Raw genomic sequence first — 14,775 nt, forward strand, 5'->3', positions numbered from 1 at the left:
AATTTCTGTAATTTCACCATTTAAGAAGACAAAATTGAGTGGACCCTGATCTTCTTCCGTGCATCAGCCCCTTCAGCGTGCATCCTATGGCTAGGAGTACCTGGACACGCACTTCGAGTGCTTTCAGCCATTGGATGCGCGTTAGAGAGAATTTCTTTTCAAATTTGAGTTAGCATGGTTATATTTAATGGAAGTATTTGGATGCTCTAATATCAAAGAGTGATTTGATTGAACGAAATAAAAAAGTGAAATACAATTCTAAAATGACCCTAGGAGAAGTAATGAGGAGAGACATCCATAGCTTAACCTTGTAATAAGTATGACCTTAAATAGAACTGATTGGAGAACAAGGATCTATGCAACCGACTCTATTTAGTTGGGATAAGATTGAGTAATTGTTGTTGCTGATATAATTGCTGGCACATTGAGCCATGTGAACAACCTGTAGCCCAGGGTTTAACAACCCAAATCGGGATCATATTAAATTGACATCGGTTGGAATCAATTTGAAAAACCCTAGAATCAGTCTGTAGATCCTTTTCCCTATTGATTCAATAGGGATATGTTAGATCTACATCAGCCAAAATCAAGACCACCCTCAACCGATAGGGCCTTGAGTGGAACCAAGCTTATAAAGCGGCATGAAAGCACTTAGCCGTTAAGAACATCAAATCTTCGACTTCCTCTGCCGGTACTTTGAAAGGTATTTTTTATAATGTTAATAAGTTAGGTTCAGATAAAAAAAACCCGATTTGACACTGTGACAATGATTGAAGATGATGATGAAGCCGGTGTTGGTTCTGTCTCAACAGAGTGCCAACGTGGATGAGACATCAAGGACGGCAATTCGGATACTCTATTGCATGGTACCCGTAGTGGCCTAGGCTGAGCAGACACAGGTGTGTGCAATGACCACCTTACCCCTATTCGGGTAAGGCGCTTAGGCAGGGGTAAGGCGGTCAATGCACATGCCCAAGTGTCTGCGCCGCTCAGGCTGCTACGGAGAACACACCGTATAAGATCTGGATCAAGGACAGTGGCCCTTCCTCTTCTTGCCCAAAGTAGAATGATGAAATCGAGTTGGGGCACCCGAGAACCAATCCAATTTTTTAAATACTTTTGTACCCTAACCAAGTTTGGGCCCAGCTACCTGATCCCTTGAAGGACTCTGCAGTAAACCAACCCAACCCAACCCAACCCAATTGGTGCTCTAACTTCAATAATAGAGAAGTAAAAGAAAGTAGTGGCCCACATAACCAAAAGTTGAACTATAAAAATCACTTTGGAGAGGGACCTGACGAACAGAGTTTTACAGTCACTTGAACATTAAGTTTCCTTTCCTTTTAAGTCAGAAAAGTTAAAAAGCATAACATGCTATGGACAAAGGTTTTATGTTTTTTTTTTCTTTCTTTTTCTGAAAATGCCATTTCCTACTTATATAGTCAACTAAACACTGCTGCATCCAGCTCAAAAGACAAACCCCCATGCCTTGTAGTTTCAGCTTCCACGCAAGCTTTTTGCTTACTCTGATCTACTACCGCTTTGGGTTTCTTTTCCTCAGTATATATCCAGTGGCTGTGTTGACTGCATCTAGCTGTAATCCTTACAATTATTAGTATTATTTTTGTTTTTAGTCAATATTCTAGGGCTCTAAAGTTGTTGCAGCTCAATTTAAGTTGTGGAACAATTTGAGTTTTTTTTTATTTATTTTTAATACTGAATTTTCCTTCCATCATGGTGAATGGAAATCCATTCACATTCCTATTCATCGCGGGTCTTCTGATGCATGTGGGAAGGTATTTTGAGGAACATACTAAAACCTTAGGATCAGGATCATTTCCAGGGAGCCCAGTGCCCAGGGTGCTGCCAAGGTGCATCCAATGGCTGAGTTGTGCCGCATACATCTCGGCGCATGCCTGGGGATGTGTGCGGCACAGCCCAACGGCTGGCAACACCCTGGCCGTGCTGGGCTCCTTGGAGACGAACTAAATTCAAAATCCTATAGGGGTTTGTGAAACCCAAAATGATGTGGGGAACCTTCCTTGTGTGGTGAATGAAAACTTTCTTCTTTCTTATAACATCAAAAATTTGAGGAAAAAATAGCATCAACAATTCCATCTTTTAATGAAATAAAGGAAAATAGGTACTTAGGATGGGTAAAAATATATATGAACTATATTGCCTTAGCCCTTAGGTGCTACCTACTTCATTAAGTTAAAAGAGGGAAAAATTAGAACACAAAAAGGTTAGGGGACTCTCATGAACCTTTCAGTGTATTTTTTTTTGGTAAACTTTGTTAGATGAAGTTGTCTTGCATGGTTGTTGATATCTATCATGTTGGATATAGTTCATTTCATTTTCCCATGTTTCACATTCTTTTCTTTGTTTTGGTAAATAATTTCACATTTTTATTCATTGTCTATTTTCTTTTCAGTTTTGACTTGTTTTCAACAAATTTTGGATCACATATCCTTGCCTGCCACTTGAAAACACTCTAAAACAAAGCTAGGGAGGAAGTGTGGTGTGGGACCTACGGGAATCCTACAGTGCAGCTCCCCCTTCGTTTTGTTTCATCTACTTTCAAGTGATCGGAGAGGAACAATACCTAAATTTTTAGGGTTGGAAGACAATTGTTAGCGCAGTTGGTTGGAGCCTTGCTGGTAAGCACAAACTCTCAGGAGGTCTTGGATTTGAATCTCCTGCCTATACTTTGTATCCCCGCCCCATTGTCTCCCCCCCCCCCCCCCTCTCACCTCCTGCATTTTTTCTTGTCCTGTTCCCTACCTGGTACAGTGGTCCAGCTCCTTTCACAAGGAGGCGGAAATGACCACTTAACCTCCCTCGGTAGTGTGTTCGGGCAGGGGGTTAGGTGGTCATTTCTGCCTCCCTATGAGAGGAATTGAACCACTGTAACGGATAGGGAACAGGAGACGATAATGATCCCTTCTCTGCTTCTATAAAGATATGATTTATGCATGGAAGTCTTTTGCCTTCAACAAAGGGAATGTTTCTTATTGGGGCCGATTCCTCATGCAATCAGTTGGCATTATGGAATGAGAGGAACAAGAAGGCCTTTAAACTGACCATCTTTTTTTCCCTTCTTCTTGCCCTGTCCTATTCTCAAAGGGATGAACAAAAGAACTTGATTGATAAAGGCGCACGTTAGCACCCTCTATATAAAGGGCTTAAGCCTTTTCTTGCTTGCTTACCAATTTGATTAACAAAAACAGGAATGTGAGCTAACAAACAATGCACAAAGAACATAACAATTATCGATCTAATTTTTGATTGGGTAAATTATACGTCACCTCCTAGTTTTCAATCGAAACTCAGATCACCCCCTGGTTTTTAAAAAAATTCAAACGTTTTATTGGCCTCCAACATCACGAGGGATGGTAGTATAGAAATTTCATCTTCAAATGGGTCAAACTATTTTTTTCCCTTTTGAAATAAGATTGGGAAGTTGGTTATCAACTTATAAGCACAAATTGCAAGAAACTAAAATTAAGAATTACCGGAAAATATGTGCCTTTATGATCAATTACTACCAAGGATGCTTTTAATGGGCCCTTAAATTCTGAGCCTTTAAGGTTGATATCTCCTCAGCAACTACTTAGTATGTTCTGATGTAGGGCTTTCCCTGAAAATTATGGAATACACCAGTTCACCTAATCAATCAATACTAATCACTTGGGCTCCTTTGGATTAGAAGTCTAAGTGAATTAAACTAACATAAAGTTTTCATTTGTTCAGTAAAATCCAATGAATCAAGGTTTTTTTTGGGTTTATCCTACTCAAGGGCCCACAGGCCAACTACAAGCTAAGTGGGTGGGAGCGGGGAGGGGAGAGAAGGGTGCTGTTTTTGACACAATATGCAATCCAAGAGAGTCGAATGAATCAAAAGTAAATGAGTGTAAATAGTCAAAAGTAAAGTTCCCTTTACAATTTCTTCTTCATATAGTTGGGTGAGATGAAGAATTTTTTGGCTCCCTTTTTTATTTTTTTTAGGTAATAAAATAACCATAATTCATTTTATACTAAAACTACATTCAAAATATTTCACTTCGAATCTTCTCCAGCCCCTCTCCCTCCATTTTCTTGTAATACATCCCTTGTGTAATATAATGTAATGTAATATAATATATGTGGGTAAACAATTGTCTAGTGCACTTGGTAGCTTGTGGTGCGTAAAGCCCATTGTGACCAGGAGGTCTTGGGTTCGCTCGTTCACACCTTCCCTTTTTCTCCTTAGAATAAATAGAGAAATAAAATATAATATATGTGGTGTTAGGTAGGAATTTAGCTCTTCTCCAGGGAGGTGTGCGCCCAGGGTGATGCTAGGGGACATCCAGTGGTTGAGTTGTGCCGCACACATCTTGGCGCATGCCTAGGGATGTGTATGGCACAACCCAACGACTAGCAGCGCCCTGGGCGTTCCCTGCTCCTTGGAGACGATCCTGATCCTTTAGGTAGTACCGATTACATTTACCCCTCCAGAACTTCTCCACATGTGAAGAGAAAATTTTCATTTTTTCTAGAAATGTATTTAAAAAGATCATTTTTTTTATGTGATAGTGCAACCTAACTTAAACCCACTGTCATTCCTTCCTCTTCATTCTCCAAAGGGTCTATTTGGTTAGAAGTAAAACAAGTGAAAATTAAGGGAAGTAAAATCAACAATTCCTTTTTGGTTTTTTCTCCTTATAAATAACCAGACACCACAATGACAAGTTTTTTTTTTTTTTCTTTTCATTTCTCATTTCACTTTACCAATGAATTTTTTTTTATTTTGTTTTACTCCACTTCACTTTCCTTCCAACCAAATAAGCTTAAGTTTGTGTATTGATTGCATTTCTAAATAAAGACAAGTCATAAAATGGAAAATTTCTACTAATATTTTACATTACCAATTCTATACAATAGATTTGTTACAGTTCCCCTTATTCTTTATACCATTACAACTAAGCTATAAAATATTGGATGAAGATGAGAAACTATGTATTGTACACAATCATGCCCATCTAACAATTGAAAGCACGACCTTGCACATGCATGACCGTGTATGAAAACTCTCCTCAAATATTTAAAAATAAATTCTATTAAAATTTTCTTCCAAATACTATTCCACCTATGCCAACGTCTTCTCCACTCATTAAAGATTTAGGGATAGTGACGCCTATTTCTACTTAACCACTTGAGCTAGATTCACAAACATGATTACTATACATTTCCATACAATGACTACCAAAATTTTTAAAAAGAGTTTTAATTTGTATAAATAATGTCTAATTTTATTTAAAAATGTTTAGAGAAAATAGGGAGCAATTGAGGTTAAAAAGAGTATAGCTTCATTATTATTATTTTTTGATAATTTAGATGAAAAAAAGTGTCATTGCCAAGCAACAACACAAAATTAATTTGGTAAATTAACCTCCATAAGTAATCTATAGTGAATCATATATGTTAATCCAAAAAAATGTAAGTGACACCATGCCTATCACCATCTCACAATCACTTCCTACAAAAAAAAAAAAAAAAAAAAAAAAAAAACTCACAATTTGTCTTTTGAAAAAAATGGATGGGTTCATGTTGTAGAAGACTTTGCATCTATTTTCAAATTTTAAGTGATGTAAACCATCATATAGATTAATCCAAACTCAAACCCATTGTTATCTCCCTATCATATCCTTCTTGAAAGCGGCCCCCGTTGCTTCGATTTAATTTGGGGGAAATAAAGAGGTATGATAAAAGTTTTAAAAGTTGGAATTTTACTTATTTATATTTAATTTCTAGGCATTTTTATTCAAACAAAAAGCGTTTCATTTGATTAAAAATGAAGTCAATAAAAGTGAAATAAAAAATTCTTTCTTTTCTTTTACTTCCAAACAAACACTTCATTGAAAATTTCATTTCCCCCACTTCACTTCACTTCACTTCACTTTACTTTATCAATGACAATTTTATTTCAACTTGTTTGTATTGGAGAGTGCTTTGACAAAGTGCAAGTGGAGTCTGATTGCTTGGAGCTTATCAACCTGCTCTCTAATCCAGGCAATCCAGTCCCTATGGTTGTTTCGCCTATCGTGGAGGACATTCGTTATTTCGCTGCTAGTTTTGAAGAGTGCTCTTTCTCTCATATTTCTAGGTCGTCTAACATTGTTGCAAACAACCTAGCTTGGAGACTTTATTTACCAAAAAAAAAAAAACAATTTTATTTCACTTCATTCCTGGCCAAATGGAGTTTAAATATACACACATACATAGGTAAACGCAAACCGTATAGCACTGCAATCTTTGTTGATGGCCAGTTAGAGAGGCTTCTCTTCATGACACACCCAATTCTACTATGTTAGCATAATGATTTTTTTTATAAGAAGAAAAATATATTAAAAAGCAAGACAAAGTACAAACTTAAGTGATCCTATCCGAGCATTGTTTGTGGGGTGTTAGAGTTAAATTATATATACCTACCCTAGAAGAGTTCAGGAATTGGTCTATTAAGTCACAATAAACACTTATCGAAGTCCACGAGATGGGGAGAGAAAAAGGAAAAGTAAATAGATCATATAATCGCTTGTTAGTAGTCCACATGTTCCTCAACTGGATTGATTCTTTCCTTGCCTTCTGCCACCCATAGAAGAGTCCAAGGAGATCCGCTTCCATACTATCAGAAGTTCGTAAGCAACCTGCATCTGTTAGCATATGATGTCCATCTATCAAAAGGTAAAAAGCCCATTGAGCTACTTTAAGTGCGGGTTCAAAAATTCCTGCGATCATTAAACCAGGTAAGTGGGAGTTACAGTTAGTAGATGACAAATTGTAGATGGGAATGCGTGTGCTCTCAGTGGTATGGTCAGGAGTTGGGTGGTAGCTAGGGGGATGAATGCTTAAGTCATTTAGCCATCTATTAACATTGTTGATGAACGATATGGGATCGGCCTTGGCAGCACAGAACCGAATCTTGTTTCTTATATCCCAGATAAAATAAATAGTAATAATGATTTGGCAATTCCAACCATTTGATAGATAGGAAACGGTTCAGATTGGCCATGTATCAAATTCCAAGGTCATATACAATTATAAAAATCGGATTAGGATCGTCTTCAAGGAGTTCAGCGCCCAGGGTGCTGCAAGGGGGCATCCAACGGTTGAGCTGTGCCGCACACATCTCAGCATACACCTAGGGATGTGTGCAGCACAACCCAACGGCTGGCAGCACCATGGGTGTGCTGGGCTCCCTGGAGACAAGCTAAATTCGTAAAAATCCCCTTATATTGGGATGCATCCATTTTTTGTCCTTAAACATACCATTATCTAGCCAACTGTGCACTCTGTTTTTTTCTAGATTTTTAAAATCTTATTTTTCCACTTATCAAACTACACTTAGGCTAAACTTTATATGTGAGCAAGTGTCCAATCAGTCTACTTGTCCATAAAATTGGGGCCCATATGATCATGTCATATAGAGCTTTCCCATTAAATGGCTGGTTTAACAAAAGGAACCGGATCATACGGGAACATGGTTTTAGTTAGAGGTGCAAGTTTGGGCTTGTCCGCACAAGCCCGTCCTGACCAGCGCTGAGCTTGAACAAGACCTGAGTTGAGATCATTGGCTCTGAAGGCAGGTCAGGGTTGGGTTGGGCTGGGCCAGGGTTGAGGGCTTGGGCTGAGCCTAACCTGGCTCTATTTTCTTCTTCTTCTCCCTGGCCTAGCTTAACCCCTTCATCTTCGTTCCCCCTCCCCAAGGTCAAGGACAATCTGGGTCAGCTCGACACAACCTGGCACTAAGGGCAGGTCAAGGTTAGATTTTTCAAGCCCTGATTCAAGGTTGGGTCGGGCCTGGGCCCAGTTAAAGGGACTTAAGGTTGGGCTAGGGTTTTAAAAACCCCGGCCCAACCTGACCCTGTTGCAGCCCTAGTTTTAGTGTACGGTATCGGATCAAGTATTGATCACTTTCAAAACCAATATAGATCGACATGGATCGGCCTGTATCAGACAGGGTTACACTTGGTTTTCCTAAAGGATTGGGTTTTTTAACTGGTCTACTCATGATCTATGTAGTTTCACCGATATGGTATTGAACGGTATCGAAATCAGTAGCTACGATACCGATCGCATATCAATACGAATCCGGATCCTTTGTCTTACTGCAGGGTGTGCGGTGCACATCCTGCGGCACAGCAGAGGCCACATGACACACATGGCCTCTGCTATGCCGCATGATATGCACCACACACATTGCAGTACGACTGAGGATTTTTATTATATCGATACTCTCATACCAATACCTCAAACCATGTATGAAAATTTTAACCCCCAAAAAAAAAAAAAAAAAAAAAAAAAAAATCATGTATGGGAAAGCACTATAGAATGTAGATGAGACCCCTTAATGGAGTTACAAACAAATCCAAAATTTGATCTGTAACCCCACCAATTGCCATTAAATGAATCTGTTACGTTTTATCCTTCACAGCCTTACACCATGAGAGCAGGCAATAAAGCATCCAAAAATTTTGCCATAAATTGTTTCCTCCAAATTATATATATATTTCCCTCCCAATAATACCACTCCACCTCATCTTCTTCTATTTGTTTTTTGGTAAAGATCACTCCACCTCTTCACCACTCATTAATAAAGATTTTAATGGCAGTGACTCACACCTATGTGTTACTTAAACCCCAGAGATCTATCCAACTACCATTCCAATTCCATGGATGAGCGTGTGGTGTGTGTTGTGTATATTCATCATTTCACGGTCTAAAAGTCAGTTAATCTTTGGGATTGATGAGTGATTTGTGTGATTATATTTTCATCAAAAAAAAAAGAAAAGAGAAAGGGTGTGTAGGTTTAGTTCCACATCGAGTGTGTGAGCGTAATATGTGTTGTATATATCCGTCATTTCACGGTCCTAAATGTTAGTTAACCTTTTGGAATTGATGTGTGATTTTTGTGATTACACTTTCATCCACGGAAAAAAAAAACAAAAAAACCGTCCATTGATGAGGAAGAGGAAACCTGTAGGAACCATCCCCAAGAGTTCCAAATTCAAAACCTAATTCTAAGTAACAGCTGCTTTGGAGCCTTTGTTCACACTGGTCAGTTAGTCTGTCATTCACATTTGCTTTCAATCTTTCACTTCACAGCCCTTTACCCCACTGTCCTTCCAAAGGAGAATATTTCCTTTTAAACTTCTTAAATAATTTCATGGACCAGTACTATTGTTCTCATTCTCGATAAAAATTTTTGAAAATTTTTAAATTTTAAATCAAGTATTATTATATTTACTCAATTACACCACTTCATTGAAAAAAAGATACCCCATCTCTGCATCTCAAAGTTGGACAGAGGTAGGCCATCCAAAAAGAAACAAAACTGAAATAGTTTACAGAACTGAACCATCTGTGAGATTTAGAAAACCCAAAAAATCAAACCCATCAAACTTTCCTCATTTCTTATCGAAACACAACTCCTGAAACCCACCAAAAAAATCCATCTAAAACCGGCCATGATTTGAGCGAATTCTGCTGCAGATGGGTTTTATCAGAAATCCCTTTTGCCTCCTCTCCTTCACTCTCTTCATTTTTGCAGGTTTTGGGTTCTTTCCATCTGTAAAAACCGCCACAGATAGCTACAATTTTGTTTACAAGGGTTGTTCAAGCCAGTCATTCTCGGACTCCAGTTACTCACAAGCCCTTTCTTCGCTTTTCGCTTCTTTAACCGCTCAGGCCGCCCAGGTGGCCTTCTACAAAACAAGCACAGGTGGAGGTCAAGCTACCATTTCTGGTCTCTTTCAATGTAGGGGAGATCTCAGTAATAGGGCATGCTACAGCTGCGTGAGCAAGCTTCCTGACATGACGAGGCGCCTGTGTGGAAATTCCGTGGCGGCGAGGGTTCAGCTCTATGGTTGCTACATGCTCTATCAGATCTCTGGGTTTCCTGAAATTTCTGGGGTAGAGATGCTCTATAAGACATGTAGTACTTCACAGGCTTCAGGGAATGGCTTTGCTCAGAGGAGAGACACAGCATTTTCTGTGCTTGAAAGTGGTGTGGCGAACAACAAGGGTTTTTACACAACGAGTTATCAATCTGTGTATATGTTGGCTCAGTGTGAAGGGGATTTAGGAACTTCAGATTGTGGACAATGCGTGAAAACTGCAGTGCAGAAAGCTCAGGTTGAATGTGGAAGCGCCATCTCTGGCCAAGTTTATCTTCACAGGTGCTTTATTAGCTATTCTTACTACCCAAATGGAATCACAAGAAAATCTTCTTCAGGTAAATGTTGTCCAATCTCTCACTTTTGATTTAGTTTCTAGCTCTTTGCCCAATTTAGATTTGTGGGTCTATTTGTTTTTCTCCCTTTTTTTTTTTCTCCCCTTTAATGGAACTTTGAATCCGTCATTGTTTTGAGTGATATAGGTATAGGGCAAAATGCAGGGAAGACTGTAGCAATTGTTGTGGGAGGGGCAGCAGCTTTGGGATTTGTAGTCATATGCTTGATGTTCCTTAGATCTTTGATGAAGAAACATGAAGGTGAGAGTATTGGAAAATTGGAAAAATCTTGGGATTAGATGGGTTTCTTTCATTATCTTTCATTTTCATGTCTTCTCATTTATTGTTTTGGAAATTGTGTGATTCTGTGCAGATTATTGAGAGGAAGAGATGGATATTGAGGATGAGGATGGTAAATTTTTTTGTTATTTTTCCTTGACAAAATTGAGATTTTGTTAGTGAACGAGAATTGTGATGAGAAAGAGGAGAGAAACAGAGAGAGAGAGATGGGTAAAAACACTAAAACAGAGGATTTTCTTTTTGCTATGAAGTTAGGGACAAATTTGTTGGGAAGAGAAGCATTTGGGAATGAGGTTAAGTTGGCTGTGAAAAGAAGAATTGATGTTTTGTCATTTTGAATGGGTGGAGGATGGGAAGAGGAGAGAAGGGGTTTTTGGCTTTTTTTGTTTTTCCTCATTGCCATGTAGCTCTGTCTCTTTCTCTCTTTTCCCTTCTCAATAATGCTTCTTCATTTCCTTTGGCTACCTCCTTTTGATTTTTAGCATCTCTCTCTCTCTCTCTCTCTCTCTCTCTCTCTCTCTCTCTCTCTTATGCATATATCACTCAGATACATTCATGTAAATGATATAGATGGGTTTATTTTTTTGGTTAAATGATACAGATGGGATTTGATATACCTCTTTTATATACAAGTTAACAAAATTGGATTGCTTTTGCTTTGTACCATGATTAGTCTATTAAACTATTATCAGAAGTGGGATTATTTTAACACAATTAGAGTCTAATGGACTGAATTATAGATTTTTATACCCATTTGTTTAATTGGGGTTCAAGATGAACACTTGCAAAACATTCTTCTTAAGAAAAATCCCACTGGAGTTTTAGGCTTTGAGGGTGGAGATAGGTTGCCCTACCTGTATTGGTCATTGGTGGGGTCTTCCTAAAAATGGGATGTAGCTTTCAAAAAGAAACCCTTACCATTACATACACCATTTCTCCCACTTTTGTTCTTTAAATAATTGGATTCCTAATTATGTTTATCATTTAGATATGTGTCTTCTCTTCTTTTTAAAGTTTCTAGAAGTTCTAAAGTTTTAAATTTTTGTTCTTTGTCCGAGAGTGTGGTTCCTGTGCCATCATGGAGGCTAATGGAAGTACACGATGAAGCATCAACAGGCCAAGATTAGAGCCTTTCATGGGCTGCATTGGTCATTTCATCCCATCTTGTGTTTGGGTGCAAGAATCGTGATCTTGGACAATTCTTTTCTTTTTTTTTTTTTTTTCGTTGTGGCTGAAAGTATATATATTTTGAGAAGCTTCTTTGAGCAAGTCGCATAGGAGAGCACACCAATGAGATGTGATAAAATGAAATCTTACATAGGAAGTCAGTGAAGTCATGAGAAGGAGAGATGCACATGAAAGTACTAATGTACCCTACCTTCCCTACCTTGTGGCTTGAGATCCGTTTCTAATTGGCGGTTTTTTTATAAACACATCATCAAGGTGATTCGTTGGGCACATGGAGGGATGTCCGGATGTGTGAACCCATCCATTTAGGGTCGTATATAATGAAAGATTTCCTTAGTCAAAATGTCAATCTGGTCCTGTGATTATGATTGCAGAAATATGATGACAATGCCTAAGGGAATGCATGATAGCCACACACGAGTGGAACTGGTTCAGACCAGATACAAATGTTTGAACTGGTACACCTCTCCCATGATTACCTCCCCACCTCATCTCCTACCCTCCATCTCCTCCGCTGACACAACTCTGACTCGGAGTCAGCGGGGGTATTAGGAGACGAGTTCAGATCTGCTATTCACATGGGGATGCGTGGAGACAAATTTGACACCTCCATGAGACGTGGGGATCCAGATTCTTAGGAGATAATGTGGGGAGCTCATCCCCATTCCCCTACTTAATAGATGGCTGGGGAAAAGAACGGCTTGGCTCAGTGAGCACGTTTGAAAATAAACCCCCAAACCCATAGCCAAAGTAGTGTAGAAGAGTCTTCCTCTCAATATTTCCTTTTCTATATGGAACTACTCCTCTTCCATACGTAATAGGACTTAGTTTCCTTTCACCCACGATCCCATTCAACGAGAAGTGGGAGAGGGTGGAAAATGAGTATTGAGAAGGTATTTTGAAATATATCAAAATTATAGGAGGAATTTGTATACCCTACGATGGTGGGAGAGCCATCGTTTATGGATGGAGGAAAACTTTATCCCAAATAATATAGGATTAAAAGTTTTCCACTACTTTTCCTTTGCAAGAGTCAAATCGAAGATTGTAGATTCAACTTTTGTATCGGAGAAAAAGCAAGGAAAGATAAAAGGAAGTTTTTTTTTTTTATTATTTTCTTTTACTTTTTAACGCAATTTAAAAACTAACATTGTCATGCAATAATATCATCTTGGCATGAATTCATTTGATGATAGATCGTGTTTTCCTTCACCCACGATGAATAAAGATTAGAGGATATTCATATATAGAGGGAGGTATCATGGCATCCAAGTGATGGGATTCTTTTTCACACTATGGTGAATAAAAACTTTTGCCTTTGATAACGATTTGCATACTTGGTCTAATAAGTTGGTACCGCGCTGTGTGTTAGGTGGAAAAGTCTCGTGCTTGAGGTTTAAGGTCTGTTCTTGATTGTGGCTGAAGCACTACATATAGTCATAGTGTTGTCCGCAAAACACTTTGGCTAATAAAAGGACATACCGAATGCACGAGTCTCCCACCACTGTAGGATTTAGGGAGGGTCATGAGGTTCCCACCACTGTAGGTTTTGGGGAGGGTCATAATGTATGCAACTTACCACTGCTTGGTAGAAAAGTTGTTTTCCAAAAACCCTAATTGGGCTAATCCAAGAATTAAATAATTAAAAAAAAAAAAAGAAAAAAGATCTTTACTTGGTGGTGTTTCCTATGCCCTCTCATAGAACACCGTAAAATGACGCATCTGCCCCTAGGTAGATCATGGTTCTATTATTGGTGAAGCCTGATTTCGTTTCAGAAAGTGGTTCGGAGGATCTTCGGAGGGCCATTTCGATCTCGAAACGATCTCGGATGGCCTAAAAAGCAGATACATCACTATCAAAAGTTGTGTGCTATGTAGGCTCATCAAGACCTTCGAAACGATATGTATTTCAACATTTGTTTAGTTTTGGTTCGACCTTGACCAGTTGGTCATTTTTGGGCTCTAGGAGTAATTCTGTACTTTATGGGTTAGGGCTTCCCTATATAATGTTCTTTTCTCTGGGAGGGTTGTAAGAGAGGTTTTGTAACATTTCAAAGATAGTGAAATCTGTTCTGTTGCTCGACCGTGGACGTTGCTTCCCATCTTGAGGGTGAACCACGTAAATCCTTGATGTTGTACATTGTGTCTTCTCTATTTTTCGTTTTCTTCTACAAATCGACCTGGGTGTTGTTTTTTTAACAGTTTCTATCTAACGACATGGATCTAGTTTTAAAAACTTGAGAAAACGGGTGGGTGGTCCTCAATGGAGTATGGAGATAATGCTTTCGCAACTAGTCGAACCAATCAGGGGTGTAACAAACCAGGCCAAACGCATGTGCCCTAGCCAACTAAATACCCAATGGTGTCTCCCTCTTTATAACTGATCTTCACCGCAAACCAATGATGAAGAAGAGTTTGAGAATCCAGAATTGCAGATAACATAGTTTCAGACGTTCAGGAGCCATTCACTCGTCAATTGGTGGTCATTGTGTATAAAAATGAAATGATGCAGACAAAGCTGTTAGATCAGAGATTCTACTAGGCCAAGATTCACTAAAGTTGGAGGGGGTACATGGGCTCCCATCATTTGAATCTGTCAGAGATTTTGTTTTTAAGAAAAAAAAAATTGGGAGAGGGTTCTCATGGCCTAGGGAAGGGCATCAAGGAAAAGGTATCAATGAGGTACAATAAAACAGTATCTTACATAAGAGGACAGTGTCAATTTGGGATTCGTCAAGGCTGATATCGATCTGATACAAATTCAGATCGATCAAAATCGATTAGGATCGATAAAAAAGGGTCTTGAACTGGGTTTTGTTGAATCGATTCTGAAATCAGCCAATATCGATCAAAAGATTTAGTAGAAGTTTTATATATTTTGTCTAGACACATATTGTAAGCCAAATCATGAATATAGATGGAAGAAAAAAAAACCTTGTATGCGTATTGGATTGCGTGATCCTCCCGATCCATTGATTCGTTCAAGGATCATTTGTATCTCGGGATCAATCATGGCG

General features: G+C 38.8%; 1 protein-coding gene across 1 annotated transcript; it reads left to right on the top strand.

The window, feature by feature from the left end:
- The first annotated feature begins 9,393 nt into the window (after nucleotides 1-9,393).
- Nucleotides 9,394-10,955, top strand: LOC122656244 (plasmodesmata-located protein 2-like). Its single transcript, XM_043850727.1, has 3 exons — nucleotides 9,394-10,273; nucleotides 10,418-10,531; nucleotides 10,644-10,955. Exons 1-3 carry the CDS (start codon nucleotides 9,532-9,534, stop codon nucleotides 10,649-10,651), a joined length of 864 nt encoding a protein of 287 aa, XP_043706662.1. The 5' UTR covers nucleotides 9,394-9,531; the 3' UTR covers nucleotides 10,652-10,955.
- Nucleotides 10,956-14,775: the final 3,820 nt, after the last annotated feature.

This window comes from Telopea speciosissima, chromosome 3, assembly GCF_018873765.1.
Source record: "Telopea speciosissima isolate NSW1024214 ecotype Mountain lineage chromosome 3, Tspe_v1, whole genome shotgun sequence".
Lineage (NCBI taxonomy): Eukaryota > Viridiplantae > Streptophyta > Magnoliopsida > Proteales > Proteaceae > Telopea > Telopea speciosissima.